Below are 16,497 nucleotides of genomic sequence, written 5' to 3'. Positions count from 1 at the left end.
GTGTAAAGCCTGAACCTTAGTGGAGTCACTCACTGATTGTGATTCTTCACCCACTCATCCAAGCAGGAGTAAAATGACTGTGCTGAAAAAAAATTAGTGTTTCTTACTGGGAACTTTCTTGAGGTTTGGTTGCAACTCTTGAAAAAAGGGACGGCTGGATGGGGCAGGGCTTGGCCTCGTGCCTGGCCAGGGCTTTGGGGTGCTGAGTGCTGTCTGAGGGCAGCCAGATGACTCAGGAGCCTTTGCACAGCCAGCACTGTGCCTGGGGTGACAACCTTGATTCTCACAGCCTGCAGGAACTGACAGCACCAGGACTACACACTGAAGCAGTTTTGTTTTGTTCTATTTTTGCTTTTCTCAAAGGGGCAGCCCCCCCTTCCCCTTCCTTCTAAACTGTTTTCTCAGCTCAATTCAATCTCAAAGCCTGTCTCCTGCTTCTCTTGAGCAGCTGGAATGGCTCTGGACTGAATGAACAAGGAGCATGACTTGGCTGGAGGCTGGAAGGATCTCAACCTGCAGGAGGAACAACCTGTCTGTGTCACCTGCAATGCTGGGAGCCAGGGACATCTAACACACCTCAGATGGCTGCCTGCAGCCTGACACTGGCACTGTGCCTCCTGCTGCTGCTCCAGGACACCCAGACAGCCCCTCAGGTAAGGCAGGGGGACAGCAGGACATCCTGCAGCCCTGGGGATGGAGGAGCCTGGTGAGGTCTGGGGACACCCAAAGCTGCAGGGCCATCCTACCCTTCCTCTGGGTTTGTGCCACACAGGGGGACAAAGGTAGTGAGCAGAGCTCTCAGGAGATAGAGGTGTAAGCAGAGCACTCAGCTGAGTTTGTAAAATGATTTAAAAATCTCTGGGGTTTTCACAGACAGGAGCATGGGGTATGAGTTATATCTGCACCTTGCTGGCACTGCTAGAGCTGCTGCAGCTCCAGGCACATCACAGCCTGGGAGAGAGGAAACGTGTGGATAGAGGCAAACCTAAACACCTATTTTATTTTTGCCTGTGTGCTCAGTGACAAACACATTCCTTGGTTCAGAGCTTGCCCTCTCTGCTGATGCAAGCCAGGAGGGGCAAACTGAAAGGTGTGGAGGCTAAACAATAACAGACCTTCCTCTTCACACCCCCCAGCCCTCTGACACTGACTTCCTCATGAAGCCACTATTATTTCTGAATCAAAAATCACTTTGAATAGACACAGCCCACTCAGCTGATGCTGCAGATGCACAGAGCTCTGATCATATCAGCTCCTGTGTGTTTGCTTCCCCCTCACTGCCACTCAGCCCTCCTCCTGTGCATCACATGGCAGTGAGCCCTGAGCACCTGGCATCAATCCAGGTGATTTCCCTGAGTGACACTTAAAAACACACATTAAAAAAAAAAAAGGTCAGGCACAGAGACTCTTTGCACAGGTAAAGTCAGGTAGGTGAGTAATTGCACTGAGTGTTGGATCTGAAATGAGCAATTTTCCCTTGGGGTGGAAATACAAGCATATATTAGCCTAAGAAACCTGTAAGTAAAAAATCCAACATGCCAGATTTTTTTACAAGACATTGACTCCAAGCAGATCTTTGAAAAAAAACAACTGCTGTACTCTCTTCACAGACATCTGAAAAAGATCCTCCTGGTTCTTTTGGTAAGAGTAGGAGTTTGCTCTTGTGTCTCTAGTTGTAAATTCCCCTCCCACATTGCGAGTTTGCTTTACTTTCCCCAGGTTATCTGTGCTGCCATTGTCTCCTTCCTGAAGTACAGAGGGATGAGTGTTTTGTGGGATTAAGTCTGTAGTCCTTGCTCACCTGAGGAATATTTGGGAGGATATTCAGATGAGCTTGCCCAGTGTGCTGAATGCAGTCTGCTTTAGCAGGAAAACCAATAGGTGACAAAAGGATGACATTTTTTCTCAGGGGAGAAAAAAAACTTTTGGTGTTTTGTGAACAAAATGAATGGGGCAGAGAGAAAATCTGGTTTTCTGATACTCATAGTCAATGTTCAGACTCACTGGGAAGTTACCAGCTACCTGGAATAAATACATAGAGCTCACTGGGATAAGAAACTGGTTTCACACTGTCCTTCTGCATTGCCTCTCTCACAGCAATATTTGCTCTTACTGCTGCTGGAGCACAACTGATACTGCCTAATGTGAGCAAATCACAGCTTACTGATGTTATTTTTAATCCATGTTCCATCTTACTGCAGTCTACAGATTGGATTTTGTTCCTTTTTATATTCAGAGAACTCTCACTTGTTGATTGTGTCTTTACTATCCAGCAGATGAATCTTGACTACTTGAAGCTGTGGATTATCAGCTTTTTCTGTGCTGTCAGAATTTGGAGAGAAGCTTGACAGACAGTTAACTGTTTTGCTGCAGTATTAGTCAGTTCTAGAATAGCCACTGCTGGGAGGTTTTTTTTACTGTAATGTGCTTTCTTCCTGACTGACAGCTCATTTGTAGCAAGCTGATTTCTTACTCTGCCTCACCATCACTTTTTCTCTATGAGTTCCAAAGACCATAAATAAATGAGTCAAACCTTGTCCTGACTGAATTGCAGAGTAGCCCACTGAATTCAGCACCACCTTTGCAACTGCCATTATTTAAATTTTATTAGCAAACATTTTTGTAGAAATAAGGAAAGTGAGAGGAGCTATGAAAAGCCAATTTTCTAAAACAAATTCTCTCAAGCAAGCATTGAAAAACCCACGTGTTTTGTATTTATATGTTTGCTTTATTTAACTGAGCCTTGATCTGCAATGCATTCAGAAAAGAAAAAAAATATTTGACCTGCTGGGTCACTGAAAGCTCTAAACCAGGGCATCCCTGGGCATCCCTGGGCAGCCTGTCACAGAGCAGTCCAAGCAGGATGGGAATTGTGGTCTTTCCTTTCACAAGATGTATTCCAGCTCCTCCTAAACCCAAAACCTTTATCTGAAGAGAGAGAATCAGAGAGAAGGATAAAGACCTGCTGTCCACCACTGGATGCCTCACTCCAGTATGTCTGTGATCTTCCTTGAATGGTTAAGAGGACTTTTATAACACAAAAGAACAATCAGAAGTGTAAGTTCTAATGGCAACAGTAGATGTTATGGGGATAAAACTGATATTTCTTCATTGACCCTTTAGAGAATGCTGGGGACCAACCTTGCTGCTGAGGTAAGAGCAGAACTTTGCATCACTGTGCTGCTCTTACAGGTCACATCAGGAGCCAAACAGCTTCAGGATTTAGAGGGAAAAAGGTGACAAGAATGGGGCAAGGTGACCAATGCTGAGCATTGCCATGAAGGTTATTTATCACTGAAAGGATCTACACTGATTTTTATACTCACGAAAACCTCTCAAGACCAAATGGTGACTTACAGGCTTTTTACAGGTGCTTATAGATTAGAAGCAGTGAGGTCTTCAGAAGGTTTCTCAGTCACAGAAATCCTGCCATGACTTTTTAAAACGAATTCTCTTTCATAGAGAGCTTGGGTTTAGCTCAGGGACATTACAGGTGGCTACAAAGCTGTGCTTGGATTTGGACACTTGACAGCAGCATTTGCTGAGGAGCCATGGGTGATGTGGATGATGTGGGTGGCTGTAATGCAGAGCTGCCCTCCTGTGGAATAGGGGAAAATATGAGTATTTTCTCATATGGATATCTAATAATTTGTTTAGTGTGCAGGTCTAATTCATGCAGTGATTAGTGATCACTGCACTACCATCAGGTCAAATTCATAACCAGAATGTGCATTGGTTATTCTGCACCAGGAGCAGAATCTAATCCCAAACTTCTGATTTTCATATTTTCAACGAGTTAACTTCTTCAAAAGCAGCCCTTCTCTCCCTTTTTTACACAGACACCATTCCTTCATTTAAACCCCAAACCAGACAATTATATAAGCTGTAAGCTTATGTGCTGCATAAATAATTCAAGGTTCTCACCCTTGTTTGAAATTCAGTTTCATTTGCAGCCAGAGTTTGTCACCCAAGAGAACCAGGAAGAGAAAATGAGGTATTTGTGGTGATTTGCTGCAGCTCTTAGAGAGAAACTAACCCAGGCTGACTCAGCCACAGCCAGGATGCTTTGTTTCTCAAATTTTCTTTACAAAACCAGTTAATTCAATTAGTAAGTGACACATGACTGACCTTTTGTGTGGTGAGTGGTGACTATTTCCTGTTGTTCAGCTTCAGCTCAGAGTGTCTGCCTGGCCAGGACAGCCCTGAGCAGAGGTGAGGAAATTCCACTTCCTTTTCCTCCACTCTAGGCTTCCTCCTCAGAAGAGGAAAATACCAAGAGCAGCTTTTAGATGTGATCTGAGTCAGGCTGAGCAGGCAGAAACTCCTGTTCTTGCCTGAAGATGTGCTTTAGGGAGCCCCAGGGTTATAGTGCTGAGATGTGTCAGAGTTCTCAGTGCTGGCACTGGAGCTCCATGAAATTCAATGGTTTCAATATGTTTCTATTTCTTGTTCTTCTGTTCATTTCCTCCTCGGCTGAAAGTGCCTCTTTTCTGAGGGAAGGTAAATAATTTCTGTGTTTTGTGGATGTTGAACAGGAGAGGAGCCAGGGAAATGAGTTAGGTGTGAGATTCTGCACAAATCACAAAGGCAGCAATGTGACACCAAGTGTTGTTTCAAACACCAGCGGGAAATTCATCAGCAGAAAGTGAGATGGAGAGTTTCTGAAATATTCAGCTGCTCTACCAGTATTGTGTGGGAAAATCTCTGGGGAATCTGCTTATTGATTCTTTACCCAGAAAAAAAAAAAATCACTATTCTTACCTTCTAGCAAATAGTGAAAATGAAATTCAGATAACAACATTTTTAGGGGGTTCTTAAGGGAGATGCCAAATTCAAAAATTAGGTTTTCTCATCAGAACACTTGTGGCAGTGTAATTTCCCACAGCATGTGATAGCTCAGTGATACAAAAACAAAATCTTATTACATACTTCTTGTTACAATTTGTAGCTGAGTCTCATTTTCCAAGCTAATATCAGAACTATTTTATGGTGGGGCTTTTTTTAACTAAACAAGTGTCATTTATGTAGTAATAAAAGGTTATTTCTGACAACCTTCAGTCCCAACAGAAGTGAGATCAATTATTTGGATTGGGGCTTCATTGTGTGAGTATTTGCAGCATTCTTTTCAAGGCAAAACCCTCCTGTAGGATTTGTCTCTAAATGATAAGTAAAACAATTTATTGGTTTGTAAAAGACACATTGGTTTGTCATGGAAACATCCTTAGGTTGCTAAATCCAAACATTATGACTGCATAAGTAACAGGAAACTTGCATGTTGCAAACAGGAGTGACTCTGTGGATTTTACCAAATTTACATAGATTTAGGTGATGCTGAATTTGGCTTCACCTCTGATTTCAGTGCACACAGAGCTGGAAATCTCTTACAGCTGTTAGGGATTTTGTTCTTTTCCCTAAAAACCCCTCAGCTCAAATTAACATGGAATCATTTTAAGACAGTGATTTTTATCCTCATTTTTTCCTTTGAATTGGTTATCTGCTGCAAGGTTTCTAAAGGCAATTCAGACAGTAATTTAGTTGCTTTGGGGATACTTGAATTTTCAAAAAAAGGTGGGTTTTCGTTACCATCTGCAACTGCCACTGCTTGAGACAGGCATTGGATCTGCTCTAGTACAGAACTAGTTATTTTTTGTTTTCTAATTGTGCCTTTTGTTTTTTTCAATTCCCAGACATCATCAACCTCACCTCATTCCTGCGATGCACTCGAGAATTGGTTCTATGATGAAACTTCACAGAGCTGCTGTTACCAGTGTCCCTCAGGTGTGTTTATAATTCAGTTTAATTTACACAGAGCCCTTCTTTTTAGCAGCAGCAGGAACCTTGTGTATCTGCAGAGTTGTGTTTCGTATCTTATATTTTGTATTTTGTATCTTGTATTTTGTATTTTGTCCCTGAAAAGTGCAATTTCATGGATGACTGTATAATGTTGCTCCAGTTATGAATCTCTTCTCCACTGTTCTGTTCCTGTGCAGTCTGCATGCAAACCAGATGATGTGATAGAATTTCTATGGGGTTTTGTCACTTCGCCTTGTCAAAGAATTCATTTCAAGCTTGCCTCCTGGTGTGAATTGGCATAGTGAAATCAGGCTGAATGAGTTTCTTCTCAGAGAAAAAAATTAAAAAATGAAGTTGTGGAAAATCTGACATTATTCTCACAGTCACAATGACCTAGACAGTGTCTCACATGAGACAGGGGACAAAGCTCCGTCAGGGGACAGTGAGCTGGGCTAAAGCTGGGTGTGACTCAGAGCACATGAGGTCAGCACCAGGAAACTTTGGTGAGACAAGCTCTGGAAATGCCTGAAACTGCCTCTATTGGCCAAAAACCCCTCAGTGGGTGGGCATTTTGGGGTACTTCACCACCATCTGTATTTTCTTACAGAAATCTTTTCCTTTCGTTCTTCTTAAAGGAAATTTCCAGCATTTGTTTATTTATTTGTTCTGATGACACAGAGGGGTTTAGTGTTTGACTGCCAGCATTTGCATCCAGGTCCATCAGGATTCCCACTGAGCCATCCTGTACTTCTGGCCACACTAGAGTTCTTCAGGAGTTATATATGTCAACACAATAAAAATTGTGGATAAGAATCCTTTTTCATCTTAATCATCCACTGCTCTTCCAAGCAATAACCTCTTCATATCTGCTGCTAACTCAGCTGCTCCCTGCAAAGAAAGAGGAGCTTCACTAAAAGCCCTTTTAATCAAAGGAAGGAATGAAGGAAAAATGAAAACCAATTCCCTGGAAAGTTAGCAATGACAGGACAATGACCCTCAGGGAGACTTGGTTGTGTTTTCTGTCAGCAGATGAGTTGCCATCTGCCCATTCTGCAGCAGTCCATTCCAGCTGGGACTATGTCCTGTTCCTGTGCCTTAACCCTGGAATGGGAAAGGCAAAAATGTCCTTTTTTGAGAAACCCCATGACTAATGGCTGTGGTAATGTGTCTAACAGGTAAACAAGGAGACAAGAACACTTCAGGATGCTTTTCTGCCCTTTCTGGACAGGTATCCTGCATATTTTGCTTTTTTTTCCCTCCAGGCTATGTTAAAAAGAAAGCATGTCCTCAGGACCCAGCTGAAGACTGCATGACATGTGGACCTGACCAATATGTGACCTATAAATCCCAAAAGCCACAATGTGATGCCTGTGTGTCGTGCTCAAGAGGTTTGCTTTTCCCCACACATACCTCACAGTTACATTCTGTGTGTGTGTGTTTTATTTACACTTCATTTGTATTTTATTCATTTAGAAATTCCACAGCAAAATTATCCATCCTTGGTTATTGAATTGGACATCAGAATGTTTTCTTGCACATAATCAGTGCTATTTCCTGTGAGACCTGGGAATACCTCAAAATTCTCTCCTCCAGTGCTATAACAGTCTGGTTTCTGCTCTCTGTCTTATATTGCAAGCCATTATTAACAGGCTTCTCCAATTATTTATGACTTAAATTACCATCATTAAAGCTTTAAACTGAAAGAGGGCAGGTTCAGATTAGATATTAGGAAGAAATCCTCCCTGTGAGGTTGGGGAGATCCTGGCACAGAGGAGCTGTTGCTGCCCCATCCCTGGAAGTGTTCCAGGCCAGGCTGGACAGGGCTTGGAGCAGCCTGGGGTGGTGGAAGGTGTCCCTGTGGACAGAGAAGGTGGAATGAGATGAGGGAAGCTCATCTTCAACCCAAACCAGTCTGTAACCATGAAGAGGAACAGCGACAGCACCTTGTTCTCCTTCCTGAGCCTCCAAACTGCTGTTGCTCAGCTCTGGCTCTGCTTTCCATTTCCCTGCCAGGGTGATCCTTTGTCTCTGGCTGTGTTTGTTGCCCACAGATCCTGACCTGGTGGAGAAGCAGCCGTGCTCCCTGCACTCCAGCCGGGTGTGTGAGTGCCGCCCGGGGCTCTTCTGCCACGCCAATGTCTCGCACACCTGCACCCGCTGCCAGCTCCACTCTGCCTGCCAGCCTGGCTTTGGAGTCAAAGTCAGGGGTAGGGATTCCTACCTGCCCACTTCACCTTTCCATACCTTTCTTACCTGGCCACAGGCCTGGAACTGATGTGGTTTTTTTGTCAGTCCTCAGTTGGTGTTTTTATTCAGGCACCTCAACAAATGATGTCACTTGTGAAGAGTGTCCTCCTGGGACCTTCTCTGATCAAAGCTCCAGCACTGACAGCTGCAAACCCCACACAAAGTAAGTCTGTGCTTCTTTAACGGGACTGACTAATTAACTGGAATTAATAAAGGATGAAACAGGATATGTCACTTCTGGTGCAAAGTATACAAATTCATCTTAGGAGCAAGGGAATAGCTTTGGGGTCATGTGCAGAGATTAGAAACCTCTCTTTGTAGCCATTGCACAGCTCTGGGCTGGAGGAGGGAGGGAGGAAGGGAGGAAGGGAGGAAGGGAGGGAGGGAGGGAGGGAGGGAGGGAGGGAGGGAGGGAGGGAGGGAGGGAGGGAGGGAGGGAGGGAGGGAGGGAGGGAGGGAGGAAGGAAGGAAGGGGAAGGAAGGAGGGAAGGAGGGAGGGAGGGGAGGGAGGGAGGGAGGGAGGAAGGAAGGAAGGAAGGAAGGAAGGAAGGAAGGAAGGAAGGAAGGAAGGAAGGAAGGAAGGAAGGAAGGAAGGAAGGAAGGAAGGAAGGAAGGAAGGAAGGAAGGAAGGAAGGAAGGAAGGAAGGAAGGAAGGAAGGAAGGAAGGGAAGGAAGGAAGGAAGGAAGGAAGGAAGGAAGGAAGGAAGGAAGGAAGGAAGGAAGGAAGGAAGGAAGGAAGGAAGGAAGGAAGGAAGGAAGGAAGGAAGGAAGGAAGGAAGGAAGGAAGGAAGGAAGGAAGGAAGGAAGGAAGGAAGGAAGGAAGGAAGGAAGGAAGGAGGAAGGAAGGAAGGAAGGAAGGAAGGAAGGAAGGAAGGAAGGAAGGAAGGAAGGAAGGAAGGAAGGAAGGAAGGAAGGAAGGAAGGAAGGAAGGAAGGAAGGAAGGAAGGAAGGAAGGAAGGAAGGAAGGAAGGAAGGAAGGAAGGAAGGAAGGAAGGAAGGAAGGAAGGAATCCCTCTTGCACAGTGGAATTGTAACCTGCATGAGCAGCAGCTTTGCATCCAGGCCAAGAATTTATACCACAGGGGTGAGAAGAAGGTTGATGACTTTTACACTGAAAGCAATAATTGCAGGTGGGACAAAAATGACCAGGGGGGTGTTTGTCACATGGAAAACACTTGCAGCATGGCAGTGATATCTGCTCTCTTTCCTTCCCAGCTGTGCCAAACTGAACAAAGTCACTCTAAGCAGAGGAAATTCCACACATGACCAAGTTTGCTTGGAGCAGCTGCCCACCTACCTCACCCCAAGCACTTTGTCCATGAGATTCAGCAATGAAACAAAGAACTCTGACCTGAGGAGGTTTAGGGAGAGCCTGGTGACCTTTGCTAGTGGTGACCTTTCAAGGGTCACAACTGAAAATCCCAGTCCAACTCCTGAGGAGAAAGCTCAGGCTGACACTTCTCCCACCTCAGCCAAGGGGGAGATGACAACAGGAGGTAATGAAGACACAGCAGTTGCTCTCTCTAGCATGTTTTATTTGGCAGTATCTCTGGTAAACACAATTTTTACGTGGGAACTTCCTGCAAATCCCCTCTGATTTGTAAAATCCTATCTATGGTCCTCTCTTCAAACACAAAGATCCACTCAGAGTTCCCCCTCTGCCTTTTCTCAGCCTGTCCTGTCCTTCCCTCTCCACGCTGTAGGTGTGGTGCTTTGGGCAGTGCTTCTCTCTGTGGCAGTGCTTCTTGGGGTCATGCTGACCTTTTGGAAATGGAAAGCTTGCAAGAAGCAGATCCTCGTCCTCAGAAGAAAACGTGAGTATTTCAAGCTGCAGCACATGATGGTGCTGTTTAATCTGCCAGGATATGGCAAATGGGAACTCAAATATCCCTGAATTTTGTGGAGGTCATTGGGGAAGAGAATGCTCTCCACAGGCCAGATAAGGGTTTAAGGCAAGCTGCTCATGCAGGATGCTGGAGAACATGAAAGTTGGAATTGATGGAGGAAGGTGGGTGGGTGACCTACAGGTGGGGAAAGGGCAACCAGCTGTTTCTTCTCTCAGCACAGACACTAGTATTAAATGATACTTGAAGTGTTGTGTGAGTATTTTCTGGTGCTAGGAACAGGGCTGGGAACAGAGCATGGGAGGAAAGGTGATTTTTACTGACACTGACACCTCAGAGCTTTACCAAGAGTTACCTGTGAGGTGTGCCTGAGAAACCACATTCCCTCTTTTCTAGAAAGCCAGCTGTGCACACTGTAGGTTGCCTGTAGACCTGTGGGGATGGTGGAGCTGTTGGAGCCTGCAGGCTCCATGGTGGGTTTGACTAAATAAAGGTTTCTTTTCTCAGCACATCTGCATTCAGTCATCGCACAGAAATACGCGCTCAGGTCCCAAGGTGAGTGACTGATGGGACAGCAGTGTCACCCTGATGTCTGGAGAGCAAGTGGGTAGCTCAACACGGGATTTTATTTTATTTTATTTTATTTTATTTTATTTTATTTTATTTTATGGAATTGTAATTTTAACAGTGGAAGTTTTTCATGTCTCATGGATGTCTCTGCTGCCATGCAAGAGGCCACTGCTGTTCCTCCTGTGCAGGCAGGGGACATGCTGGGTGTCACCAGGTGCCACCAGATGGCACTTTGTCCTCACGGTAGCTGGAGGGTTGGGTGATGTGTCAGTCAGGAAAACACCCGATTGGCTTCTGGACAGTCAAATATGGGAGATGTGTTCAGAAAAGAGGAGTGTTAGCCACAGAAGCCTGTCCAGACCCCATAAAGGGCAAACACTTTACCCATTCAGCTGATCCCCTCTCAGCACTTCCACATCCATTGACAGATCTGCTCTCAGTCGTGTCAGATTCCCTGAATCACCACACATCAGAGCTTTTTATACTCATTCATTCAGGAATACAATTTAAAGCCTCTTGTGTGCAGCTAATTTTCTCAAAACAGAATTTTTCTCCCTCAGTCGCTTTATACAATACAAAGTGTTACTGTGCAGCATCACAGAGGTGATGCTCTGAAAATAAAGGTGGTTGCACATCAGGGTGAAATTAGGCAGCAGGTCTGAGCCCATCTCCCTTCATGGTGCTCCAGAATGTTGCACACTCCCTCCTTCTCACCACTCTTCTCTCCCCAGAGTTCTCTGGGATCATCAGTGAAATTATGGATAAAATCCCATCCCCTTAATAACCATCTGACCATGCCATGAACTGACTTGACTTCTTAATCCAGCAGAAAATTATTCACTGTTTGGGTTTTTTTTAATAATCTTTTCTTGTGCTTATCTGGACAGTTTCATCAGTTCATCATTTCATAAGATGAATTCCAGTTGTGGTGTGGGCTAGAGTGATGCAAAAGGCTTTGGGGACAGCAGGATGTCACAGTCTTGGCAGCAACCTGGTGCTGGTTCACCTCAGGAGTGTCACCTTGGTGTCACCTCAGTTTTGAGAAAACCATTGTGCATGTGGGGTGGATTGTGGAGTGGTTTAGGAAGTCCATGGCTAGGTGATCTTTCAGAGCATATATTAACATTCTTGTGATTGTATGAATTGTCTTCTGATAATGTTTTTACTTTTCCATTGCAGATTCTGATCTGGTGAACAAATGTGCAGTAAGTGTGAACAATATTCCAAACCAGATCACTTTCCATGCCAAAGTAAATAATGTTGTTTTCAAATGTCCTGTCCAAAAAGTGCCACCCTTTTTGTCTGGACTTTCCTCTACAACACACAATCATTCAGATGGGATGAGATGTATGAAGACTTGATAATTCCATGTCTTGGGCTGAGTTTAATGTATTAAATAATGTGATGCTGCCAGTGGTGCTTGTGAGGGCAGTGTTTGGTTTGATGTTGAGCCATTCATGTGACAAGGTCTGAAATGCCAGCATGAACATGATTTCTCTTCCTCCTGTGGGTTTGGTTATCATTCCTTCAGGACCAACTCCTGGTGTTTCAGTACAGTTTGCAGATGAACAGGACAGACATCAGTCAATATGGCAACAGCAGAAAGCAGATCCTCAGCTCTGAAATCATCCCAGCTCGGTTTGATTCCCCCTCTGTCAGTGAAATTACAGCCACTTTCATCCTCTGAGCCTTCTCATTTTATTGGGCTTGTTATCTTTAAATGTGCAGATCTGCTAAACCACTCTTTACACTGTTCTGTTTTTTGTTTTGCTTTTAAATGTTTGCTTTTAATTGTTGAGCATCTGCACACACACAAGATGTGTTTCCCCATCACTCTGGTCACAATCAGCTGTCACAATTGTCACTGGTAATTGCTGAATTGTGAGAAGCTTCAACTCTGACAGGAAGTCAGAAATGAGCAAGGGTTTTAAACTGCACATTTCAAAATCTTGTTTTTTCCTTTCCCAAACTTGTGGAAGCAGAAAAAGATGAGAACCACCAGAAAATTGTGATGCGGGACCTTTAACCTCTCTCAGATTCCAGCTCCTCTTTTAAAGAACTGTTTATAATTAGTTCTTCCTGTAATAGGTAGTCTGAACTTGTTTCTTCTACCTGAGGTTCTGCTGAGGCATTTTGAAATTTGGCCCTGGGTGATGCAGGAGCCTAGATCAAAGTTCCTATAGCTGTTGGGCTATTTGGAATATTTCACTGCCTGTGACTGTGGTGTGGGAAGTAAAATCTGTGATCCTGACAGCCACAGGAGGATTCTGTGCACCTATTGCAATGCATTTTCACACTCAGCCCACTTCTGCTCTCCTGCTTGTGTTGGCAGAAGATCATCCTGACCCCTGAGAATGGGCCAGAAGAGGAGGAGTTAATTGACAGGACTGTCCCTTTGGAAACCAACAACAACTTGGTGTGCAGCACAGAGAAAGCACAGAGTCCTCACTGGAGTGTGGCTGATGGGACACTGAGCAGTGGGAATGCTGCAGATTGCCCTGTGGATTCTCGAGTCAGAGACCACACTAACAACAGGATTGGTGAGTCTTGCTTTTTTTATTATTCCTTTTTCTTGTTCTTTTTTCAAATTTTCAAACGTGGCACATAGTGTCATTCCAGAGTTACTAGTAAGATGCAAAGTGTCCAAATCTCCCAACAAAGATTGGGCTGAATCTCCAGATCTTTCACTCACAAATACCTATTCATTTGAATACAACACTTTATTTTTTTCATGTTTGTCTTAGTCACTGTGACTTTGACAGAAAATTCCCTTCTTCCTCCTTTTCATTCTAGAAGATGTAGATTTTACAGAAGAAATTTGAATATGTCAGCTGGAAAATGATGCTGTAATACTGAATGAGAATTGTACTTAGCTGTTATTTTCTTCTCTGGTTTCGTAATAATGGCTTGAAATGTGTCTCCTATGTGTTCCCATAAAGCCTTTGACCATGGCACAGGGTGGAGATAAAGTCAGGCAAGGAGTTCACTCATGGAAGGAGAATTGTTACCTGAGGCACAATCTGCATGAGACATTCTGGGAAAGCATCCAAACTCAATTCTGAGGTTATTTAAGGTGTTATTTTTCATATTACCAAAACTGACCTTTCCTTACTAAATACTTTTTCTGTTTTTACTGTGGGTGATGGATTGGGATGAATGTGGTGATTTGATTTACCATATCCAAATATCTCCAAGCAGTTGTGACTTACAGTGTCTGATGTGCAGCATCATTCTGAATTTACTGGTGCAAGCCACTGAAAATGCCTTATTGACCTTTCTGTGAAGGAGTAGGACAGCAGGTTGGACCCAAGATCCAAGTCTATCCCAGAAAATTTTGTAGTTTATTCTCAGCTAGAAAGAAACCAATTTCTTTGCAGGTCCTAATACCCCAGAACTTCTGCACTGTGCTGATCCTTACCCAAAGGTTTCTTTTCATTGGTGTTGTTTCTTGAAACAGCAGGAGCATAAACCTTGGATTCTTCATATCTAAATCCCAATTAATTGCTTCTTCTAACAGATTCTTGTGAATATCTTCTGCCTTTTCTGCTTTATCTGTCTCCTGTAGCCCCACCTCTAGCTCAGTGGCTTAATGCCATGGAAACTCAACCTCCTTGACCTGAAATGCCCAGAATCCTAATAAAAATGTTGCACAAAAAGGAGCCATTTTTGGGGCAGCAGTGTCTGTTCACCTCACTCAGCACTACTTTTTTTCCTTCCTCAGAAAAACTCTACATCATGAAGGCAGACACAGTGATCGTGGGCTCTGTCTCAGAAGTGCCCACTGGCAAGAACTGTGCTGCCAGAGGAGGTGAAAGTAACACTGATGCCCAGGAAAGCATGGAAGAGGAGCTGGAAATGCACTACCCAGAGCAGGAAACAGAGTCTTTTCCAGGGAATGATGTGATGGTTCCTGTGGAAGAGGAGGGGAAGGAATTCCACCACCCTACCACTGCCACTGAGAAGTGACAACCCACAGAGGTGGAGTGGGGAGTGACAGAATCATCCAGTGTGACACTAAGGCTGAATTTATGACAAGGGAGGGAAACTCACTGTGCCTTAGGTTGTCAGGAAACTCCTGGAAAACACTGAAACACATTCAAACAAGGAGAGCTACAACCTATTCCATCTAACCAACTGAGGATCATCCAAACTGCTGGCCTTCACAGCTGACATCAAGTATTTCTCTTTCTCTGTCTCTCAGCGTCATACTGGAAACCAATTTGAATCAAACCTGCAGAATTTGGAGGACATCTGGATGTCAGCTGGAGTTTCACAGCTTGCTTTCTCTGAGTGAAGGAATGGGTTGAAACCTGGTTATTTATATCAGCTATGAAAACTCTCTGCCCAGGATTCTGAGTCAAGCTTGAGACTCAGCCATGCTTCTTGTGTTGTTCCAATTCCAATACTTCCAATTTTGTCGTATATTCTGCAACATCTGGTATTTTCTTAAGGTCTCAACTCTTGATTGCAAATGATAACATTTTCAATTTTCCCTAACATAAACATAACCCTCACGTTTGTGGGCTTGAGGATTTTTCTTGGAGGATGTTTCTTGAGGATTTTGGATCAAAAGGTGCCACACAGGCTCTGAAAACAGAAGGCAAATAAAACTAATTGAAGTCTAGTGTGCTTTAGGACATTCTTTCTAAGTTTTGAAGTCCTATTCATATGTTTTTCACCATGTCAAATCACCAATAAGTGTACAAAACAGCCTCTTCTGATGGAAGCCAAAGTAGCTGAACTTTTGGTTATTGGATGAACTGTGGGTTTAGCCCAATGAGGAGCCTGTAAAAGGAGAAATAAAGAAAAGAAGCTACTTTTCTATGAAAAAAGAGGATGGAAAAAGAGGCGCAGCAGTTATTTCCTACATCATTGTTAATATCTACTTGTTTTAGAATTGCTTGTAATCATCAAAGTGACACTGATTTGCATATCCTTTAAAAACAAACCTGTTTGGTGGCCAACTGGCATGTGTTCTGCTATTTTTAAATCTTTCTTGCTGCTTGTTCAATAACTGTAAATGTAATAGTGCTGACTATGTTTTTGCACAGGACAATGGAAAATGAGAAATATGACAAAGTGTGTCTTAATAATCAAAAAAAGGAACCACAAAACCCATTGCTAGCTTTGTTGTTTTGCCCTGGTCAGAGCACTGCAGTAACAGTGGTGCAGCTGCAGTGACTTCTGTCTCAGAGCACACAAAAGGAACATAAAAAGGACATAAAACCACCTTCTTGGGCCAGACAGGAGTTGGAGCCCAACAGTTCATCTCTGAGGGATTAGTTAGGAAGATCCTCTCTGATGTTTGTATTCATCACAGTTCTGCACTGGCAGCTGGCATTGGATTGAGGATGTCAAAGAGTTTAAATCTTTATTATTCTCTCATAATAAACCTTTAGTTTTTCTTCTCTCTTTTGAATTTCCAAGTACAATCTGCCTCCATGAGCACCTGTGGCAAACGATTACAGATGTCATGCACTGCGTAAAGGACTTTTAGCACTTTTAAACCTTGTCTTCATTTCAGTGGATGTCACTAGTTCTTGTCTTACACAAGTCAGTGAGTTGCCTTTTTTTTTTTTTTTTTTAACCAAGTTGCTTTTGTGATTCTTGATTGTATCTCAGCTTTGATTGAACTCAGCCTCCAAGATGAGTTCCCATCTTTTTGTGTTGCTCATGTAATCCTGATGCTCCACTGCCTTGGTCACTTTAGCTGACCTCTTACACATCTACTTTAACTTCACTACATACTTCATTTTAGAGAACAGCAATCCGTGAATCCACAAACTGAATACCCACATTTACCTGGCTGTGGTTGCTCAGGGCTGTTCTGCAATGACTGTAATTGTGTATTTCCACTCTGTATATTAATTAATCTTTTTAACTGGAACAGCTTTCTAAAAGAACCCTATGCATTGCAACCTGCTGGACATGTTATAGTTGGTTGGTTTAATAACGCTGGTAATCTCTGAATTAAAAATTACATGGATTTTAAACCATGGCCAGGCTTTTCCTGTTTGATATGTAGATGTTTCATTGTTGATAA

At 43.5% G+C, this 16,497-nt stretch overlaps 1 protein-coding gene across 3 annotated transcripts; it reads left to right on the top strand.

Annotated features, from left to right (window-relative positions):
- Window positions 1-207: 207 nt before the first annotated feature.
- On the top strand, window positions 208-16,447 carry TNFRSF8 (TNF receptor superfamily member 8). Of its 3 annotated transcripts, XM_085079857.1 has the most exons (12): window positions 215-329; window positions 449-653; window positions 5,688-5,778; window positions 7,056-7,181; window positions 7,845-8,000; window positions 8,110-8,203; window positions 9,256-9,536; window positions 9,744-9,854; window positions 10,392-10,439; window positions 11,634-11,704; window positions 12,787-12,994; window positions 14,176-16,447. In XM_085079857.1, the coding sequence occupies exons 2-12, from the start codon at window positions 582-584 to the stop codon at window positions 14,418-14,420; spliced, it is 1,503 nt and encodes a 500-aa protein (XP_084935983.1). In that variant the 5' UTR covers window positions 215-329; window positions 449-581; the 3' UTR covers window positions 14,421-16,447. The 3 variants fall into 3 exon arrangements, with proteins under 3 accessions (XP_084935984.1, XP_084935985.1, XP_084935983.1); XM_085079858.1 differs by having other exon boundaries at window positions 208-653; window positions 11,634-11,659; XM_085079859.1 differs by lacking the exon at window positions 10,392-10,439 and having other exon boundaries at window positions 208-653; window positions 11,634-11,659.
- Window positions 16,448-16,497: the final 50 nt, after the last annotated feature.

Source organism: Lichenostomus cassidix, chromosome 21 (genome assembly GCF_008360975.1).
Source record: "Lichenostomus cassidix isolate B80296 chromosome 21, HeHo_3.0, whole genome shotgun sequence".
Classification (NCBI taxonomy): domain Eukaryota; kingdom Metazoa; phylum Chordata; class Aves; order Passeriformes; family Meliphagidae; genus Lichenostomus; species Lichenostomus cassidix.
The sequence above is the reverse complement of the archived record's forward strand: the minus strand, read 5'-3'. Positions and strand labels throughout refer to the sequence as shown.

Bases quoted from the DNA above. Each gene is read 5' to 3' on its own strand.
- TNFRSF8 (XM_085079857.1), top strand. From the start codon at position 582: ATGGCTGCCTGCAGCCTGACACTGGCACTGTGCCTCCTGCTGCTGCTC. The intron at 654-5,687 runs GTAAGGCAGGGG...TTCAATTCCCAG, and splicing joins ACACCCAGACAGCCCCTCAG to ACATCATCAACCTCACCTCA. The intron at 12,995-14,175 runs GTGAGTCTTGCT...TTCCTTCCTCAG, and splicing joins CCACACTAACAACAGGATTG to AAAAACTCTACATCATGAAG.